We start from the raw sequence: 6,954 nt of genomic DNA on the forward strand, positions 1-6,954 counted from the left end.
TTAAGATGGGGTTTCACCATGTTGGTCAGGCTGGTCTTGAACTCCCGACCTCAGGTGATCCGCCCATCTTGGCCTCCAAAGTGCTTGGATTGCTGGCTTGAGCCACCACGCCCAGCCTCAAGCCCACTTCCAAACCAGCCTTTCATAGCCTGAGGTTCCATCCACATGGAAAAATTATACCTAATGTGATACATCTTTACTTTCTTCCATTCAAAACTCTTCAAAGTTACTGCCATTATGGAGAAATAACTTCTCCAAGATCATGGAACCGCAAAGGGTTTCTTTGTGTTCTTTTTGACAGCTAATTTTATAGATAGAGTCTTTGATAATTTGATTCTTGGACTGCTCTATAACCCTCTCCATGGTCTTTTTAGTGGACTTTCTTCACTGGGCCAGAACTGCTCCTGCCACTCATCTCCATGGGGCCGAATCCGGGGGTCATTTCTGAGTCTTCATCTTACTCTGTCTACATCATTGACACAGTGGATCCCTCGCCTTAAAGCACTTTATTCAGTTGGTCACCAAGACATGTCACCCTCCTGGCATTCTGTTGGCCACCCTTTCTTGGCCTCCTTTGCTGTCTCTTCCCCTCTCCAGCCTCTGAGCATCAGATTGCCCAGAGCTGTCTTTGGTTCTTTTCTCCTTTCTGACTACTTCTCTAGTCTCCTCTAGCCTCATAGCTATAAATATAATCTGTATGCTGACAGCTCCTGCCTTTATTTATTTATGAATGAGAAGGAGTCTCGCTTTGTAGCCCAGGCTGGAGTGTAGTGGCGCAATCTCAGCTCACTGCAACCTCTGCCTCCCAGGTCCCAGTTCATGCAATTCTCCTGCCTCAGCCTCCTAAGTAGCTGGGATTACAGGCGCCCACCTCCACGCACAGTTAATTTTTGTATTTTTAGTAGAGACGGGGTTTCACCATGTTGGCCAGGCTGATCTTGAACTCCTGACCTCGTGATCCACCCGCCTCGGCCTCCTAAAGTGCTGGGATCACAGGCATGAGCCACTGTGCCTAGCCAGCTCCTGCATTTATATCTGTATAGCAGACCTTACTCATAAACTCCAGATTCATATACCCAACTAATTCCTCAACATCTCCATTTACTTTGTCTCTTTCCTCTCACTAGAATGTAAGTTCTGTAAGGGTAAGAACTTTGTTTTACCCATTGCTATATTCCCTAACATTTTTTAAAAAGTGCCTGGCACATAGTATACGCTCAATAATATTTGTTGAATTGAATGTTTTCCTGTAGAAAGAACAGACTTTAAAGAATCAAGATGTTTGTAAGTCTTACAGTAACCTCTAGGGACCTCTCACTTCCTGGAAGAACTTTCTGTATAATTTATTCTGTCATTCACCTGCTTTCTAGTAACAGTTTGGGCCCTCCTGGTGCCACTTTTCGTTTGAGTCAAGACAGTCTTGGCAGGCCAAACACAGTGGCTCACGCCTATAATCCCAACACTTTGGGAGGCTGAGGAGGGAGGATCACTTGAGCCTAGGAGTTTGGGACCAACCTGGGCCACATAGATCTTTTTAAGAAAATATTAGCCAGGAGTGGTGGCATGTGCCTGTGGTCCTAGCTACTTGAGAGCTGAGGTGGGAAGATAGCTTGAGCCTGGGACGTTGAATCTGCAGTAAACCGTAATTGTGCCACTGTAGCACAGCACTGCAGCCTGGGCAACAGAGTGAGATACTGTCTCAAAAAAAAAAAAAAATCTTGGCCAATCACACTACAGTGTGCCTTTAATTGATCAAGATAATATATATCAAGCTTGTAATGAGCACGTAATGAGCACACAGTAAATGGAGGCCTTATTCTCAGCTTTCTCTACCTTCTTACTTCTTGCCACAGGACCGCCTGGCTCGGTGCACCATGCATTGCAATGACAAAGCCAAAGATTCAATAGATGCTGGGAGTAAGGAGCTTCAGGTGAAGCAGCAGCTGGACGGTTGTGTGACCAAGTGTGTGGATGACCACATGCACCTTATCCCAACTATGACCAAGAAGATGAAGGAGGCTCTCTTATCCATGGGGAAATAAAAGTCTTTGCCAATGCCCATCGGGGCTGAGGGCAAGAATATATTTTTTATAAGGAATTGGGAATTTTAGTCTTTTAAGCAAAGTTTATGAATGAAGAAATTAAGGACGGCTGTAAGTGTAAGGCATATGTCACTTGCCTCTGGACACTGGTTCTTTTATGTTTCAGTCCTAAAAAATGAAATGGAAAAAAGTGGTGCTAAATTGGGTCAGAGACATTACAGGAGAATTTTGGAGCTTGTATTTCCTGTGGCCAGTGCCTGTCCTGGCAGGAAGGATCTTCCCTGTAACAAGCCAGAGCCCTCCAAGGTACCAGACTCTTCTTACTACACAGGTACCAACAGCCTGGCAGGTTAGAGTTGCAGTTTGAGGAGAGATATTTTCTCTTTGTTGCCAACATCCTGTTTACCGGAAGTGTCACCACGCCATTTTCCATAAACTGTGAAACAAAATCCATGAGGTCACTAACTTAGAAGGGAAAAAGTTTTCTGAGTCTTTGTGTTCTTGGTTTTGTGTTATTTATACAAGGGCATTCAAGTTGATTTTAAGATGTGGAATTAGGAGGGAGACTAGTTTGGATAAGAATTTTGAAAGGTTCCTTGTGGATCCCCATTTCTGGTCATCAAGATGTGGATGTACATTTCTTAAAATTATTACATGCTGCATCTTTCAGCCTGGGGACCATGCAAAAACATGAGAGGTGATGACACACTAATTATGAGAAGCATAATTACTCGCTGATGGGCCCTGAGACTGTAGCAAAATGACAATGACGGGAAAATTTTTTTTTTTTTTGAGACGGAGTTTCGCTCTTGTTACCCAGGCTGGAGTGCAATGGCACGATCTCGGCTCACCGCAAAGTCTGCCTCTCAGATTCAAGCGAATCTCCTGCCTCAGCCTCCCGAGTAGCTGGGATTACAGGCGTGCGCCACCACGCCTGGCTAATTTTGTATTTTTAGTAGAGACAGAGTTTCTCCATGTTGGTCACGCTGGTCTCGAACTCCCAACCTCAGGTGATCCACCCGCCTTGGCCTCCCAAAGTGCTGGGATTACAGGCGTAAGCCACTGCCCCCAGCATGACAGGACAATCTTGCAGGAACACTTTCCCCTTGAAGAGAAAGGGATTTTGATTGTGATCTATACTAGTATCTAGGAATACTACAGGAATGAAAGAGGACCAGTTGGCTACTTGATTATAACAGAGTTATAAAGTACTGGATTTGGAAAAGCGTGGTTTTTACAGAACAGATGGAACGAAAACCTAAACCTAGCATTGCCTACTTAGCCCCCTGAATTAACAGAGCCCAATTGAGACAAACCCCTGGCAACAGGAAATCGAGGGAGAAAAAGTAACCAGCTTGGGCTAGGATGAGCTGACTCCCTTAGAGCAAAAGAGAGGCAGCCCCCATTACCAAATACCACTTTTGCCTCGGGCTTTTGCAACTTGCATCGTTCCTGCCCCGGCATGACACCTTATTGTTTTGATAGCAACCTCACTGTATTTTCACCAACTTATTACTTGAAATGATAATATAGCCTGTCCACTTGCTGTTTCCAGGCTGTGATATATTTTCCTAGTGGTTTGATTTTTAAAATAAATAAGGTTTAATTTTCTCCCCACTATTGTGTTTTATTTCCTTATATCTGGGTAGTGAATATGTTAACTTTCTCAGTATGCTTCTTTTAACCGGTTAAATGAGTTTAGCATGTTCAAAAGAGTGGAAATCAGTTATTTGTTATGGTTCAGATGCAGAACTTGTTCATTGTAAATGTGAAAAACTTTGAGAGGAGACTAGGTTATTGTGACTTGAAGTTCATTAATGTAGAAAAGAAACTATTAGGCTAAAAAGAGAAATTCATTATGTCAGGTCTCTCGCTTCAACTAAACACTAATAGCAAGTGGTAGGAAAGGTACAAAGCTATGACCCTGCTAGAAAAAATCAAGTGTCTGGGATTTTGAGTACTAAGAGAGTGCAAGATATATGATAAGTTTAAGTCTTTACTATCATTGGTATTTAAATAGAGCCATTCCAGAATATCAGGAATCAACTGAATTTTTGAGAACCATCCCCTATTTAAAATCAACAAGGCATTCTATTTTGGTTTAGTCTTTTATGATATGTGGATTCTCCTACTTTAGGATAATGTATCAACTGGGAACAAGTCAGACACCACTTTTTACACATCTTGACATGAAAAAGAAATACCTTATATTAGAGAATGTTTGTATGCTGCACTTCACAATTTTATATACAGAAGCAACAGCACATCAGCGAGTTTGGAGGTAGTGTTTGAAAAATTGCAGGACTGCCAGGCATGCTGGCTCACGCCTGTAATACCAACACTTTGGGAGCCAGGGTCAGGAGGATCACTGAAAGCCAGGAATTGGAGGACAGCCTGGGCAACAAAGCGAGACCTCGTTTCTACACCCATACACACACACAAATATATATATATATATATGTATGTATATATTAGCTGGGCACAGTGGCATGTGCCTGTAGTCTCAACAGCTCAGGAGGCTGAGGTAGGAGGATCACTTGAGGCCAGGAGTTCGAGGTTACAGTAAGCCATGATCACACCATCCATTCCAGCCTGGGTGACCTCACCTCAAAAAAAAAAAAAAAATTATTTGCAAGATCGCCAGTCGGAAACAGGTTGAAATTCTTAGAGACAGGCCTAATCACCTTACCCTCCAGTGGTGCAGAGGCCACTAATTTACATTTTACCGGAACCCCAGGCTTGATCTGACAGTATGCTATAAGGATACCTGCCAAAGAAATACAGGGGTCCATTCCTCTACGGCTCGTTATCATTCGGTATATATGAAGAAAATAAGCGATACGATCCACAGACATGCGGGATTGGCCGGGTTTGCCCAGAAGCTAGAGACGGGACCTTTATCCCAATTTTATTTTTTAAATAGAGAAGGTTGGGGGCGTGTCTCACTATGTTGCTCAGGCTGGTCTCGAACTCCTGGGCTCAAGCGAGCCTCCCAAAGTTCTGGAATTTACGGCACCCAGAGGGTTTTTTTTGTTGTTTGTTTTCGTTTGGTTTGTTTTTTTTTTTTGCGGGGGGGTGGTTTCCATAGGCAGAGTACTCGTTTTCTGAATTTTGCACAAAGAAAACGGAATTTAGGAAGATGCCTAGAGGACGCACCCCTCCGTCCGGGCCAATCGCTGACAGCGCAATCGGAAGCTCAACGGTGTCCGAGACTCTCGGGTATCGCGAGGTGAAGTGTAAAAACTGCCGACAATCGATTGGCTAACGAGGTCGGTGACGCTAGACGCAAGACGCCGGGCCTACTGCGGGAGCGTAGAGTAGGCCGTGCATTCCGTTCCAAGGCCTCTGTGTGCCCGCGGAGTAGCCATCATGAGCAAAGCTCACCCTCCCGAGTTGAAAAAGTAAGTATGTATGAGAACCAAACCGAAACGGTCGCTTCTGTGAGTCCCCCGAGTCCCTTTGTTCCCTCCCCATTCGCCGAATGGCTTGAGCCACCACCTCATTTCTTCTTCGGGTCCGAGGTCGCCGGGATCTCGGCCAGGCTCCCGCGCTTGGGACGTGAAGCCCGCGCAGAGCTAGCGCGTCGGCGTGGTTACCGCCGGCAGCCACTGCACCTCCTTCCGGCCGACCCGCCTCCCGGTGCTGTGGTCGGGCCCCTGGTCACCCCGCGCTCTCCCTCCCTCGTTCCTTGAAGATCTTGAATGCCACCTTTTGTTGAACATCTCGAATAGCATCATGTTCTAGATAGATAGCTAGAGGGGGTAATTCTGTAGAGGAACCTAAGAGGGACTGGAATGGAAGTGTTTTTAAAGACTCCGTGAGGCATCAGACTCCAAAAGCCACTTTAACTTTAGAGAATGTGTTTGTAGCTATTTCTTTGAGCTTTTACTTAGAAACCTCATTCCTTTTTCTTGCCTTTTACGTTAAGTTTGAATGTCGTGTGTTATCTTGCTGTGATGTTAAAACTATGTAAGAATATTCATTTTTTTTTTATAACATTAACTTTTTTCTAATCAGAGAAGGCTAGTGTTTTGAAGTTTTTTTCTACACACCCAGTAAAATCAAACAACTTTAGGTAGGAGAGCCTTACTTCAGATAGGACTCAATGTAAAGCTTTAAACTCTTCAAATACTTCTTGACTGGACTTAACATGTTCTGCGTTTCCTGAGTACGTTTCTGTTTTGTTTATACTCCTTGATGCTGGAATTCCACATGTAGCTGAATTGCACAAAGGGTGCAGAATTGTTACAGGGATCAGTTTTCTCTGGCATAGCGTGCGGTTGGCTTTGTGTATAGTTCCTTTATTACCAGGCCCACAGAAGTTAGACATAAGGAAAAATTCCTATTTGATAATTTTGCGGCCGGGCGCAGTGGTTCACGCCTGTAATCCCAGCACTTTGGGAGACCGAGGGGGGTGGATCACCTGAGGTCAGGAGTTTGAGACCAGCCTGGCCAACGTCGTGAAACCCCGTCTCTGCTAAAAATACAAAAAATTAGCCAGGTGTGACGACGGGGCCTGTAATCCCAACTACTTAGGAAGCTGAGGCAGGAGAATTGCTAGAATCCGAGAGGCGGAGGTTGCAGTTGCAGTGAGCCGAGATTGTGCCATTGCACACCAGCCTGGACAACAAGAGCAACTCTTTTTCAAAAAATAATAATAATATTTTTGCTTTTAAAGGTGCATTTGTATCAAAGCCATCTTTGTGTGAAAACTCCTTGCGTTTAAATTTTAGTTAGGTCTGTTAAGGAATTAATTATTAAAGCATAAGCCCAACATAAGAAAAATCGAACTTACTTAGAAATTGGCCGGGCGCGGTGGCTCAAGCCTGTAATCCCAGCACTTTGGGAGGCCGAGGCGGGTGGATCATGAGGTCAAGAGATCGAGACCATCCTGGTCAACATGGTGAAACCC

The 6,954-nt window shown here is 44.5% G+C and overlaps 2 protein-coding genes across 4 annotated transcripts in view; both read left to right on the forward strand.

Moving 5' to 3' along the window:
• Positions 1-2,237, forward strand: part of FAM136A (family with sequence similarity 136 member A) — a 4,478-nt gene extending 2,241 nt beyond the window's left edge. The window contains exon 3 of the mRNA XM_017522021.2: positions 1,854-2,237. Within this exon, the coding sequence (XP_017377510.1) occupies positions 1,854-2,042 (189 nt within the window). The 3' untranslated portion in view covers positions 2,043-2,237. The remainder of the gene's footprint in view (positions 1-1,853) is intronic.
• A 3,063-nt stretch (positions 2,238-5,300) lies between these two features.
• SNRPG (small nuclear ribonucleoprotein polypeptide G) overlaps positions 5,301-6,954 on the forward strand; it is a 14,527-nt gene continuing 12,873 nt past the window's right edge. Inside the window, exon 1 of one of the 3 annotated variants that reach the window (XM_017522022.2) lies at positions 5,301-5,443. In XM_017522022.2, coding sequence (XP_017377511.1) covers positions 5,412-5,443 — 32 coding nt within the window. In that variant the 5' untranslated portion in view covers positions 5,301-5,411. The remainder of the gene's footprint in view (positions 5,444-6,954) is intronic. The other 2 variants (XM_017522024.2, XR_001823050.2) reach the window with 2 other exon arrangements.

This window comes from Cebus imitator, unplaced genomic scaffold (assembly GCF_001604975.1).
Source record: "Cebus imitator isolate Cc_AM_T3 unplaced genomic scaffold, Cebus_imitator-1.0 Scaffold23, whole genome shotgun sequence".
Taxonomy (NCBI): Eukaryota; Metazoa; Chordata; class Mammalia; order Primates; family Cebidae; genus Cebus; species Cebus imitator.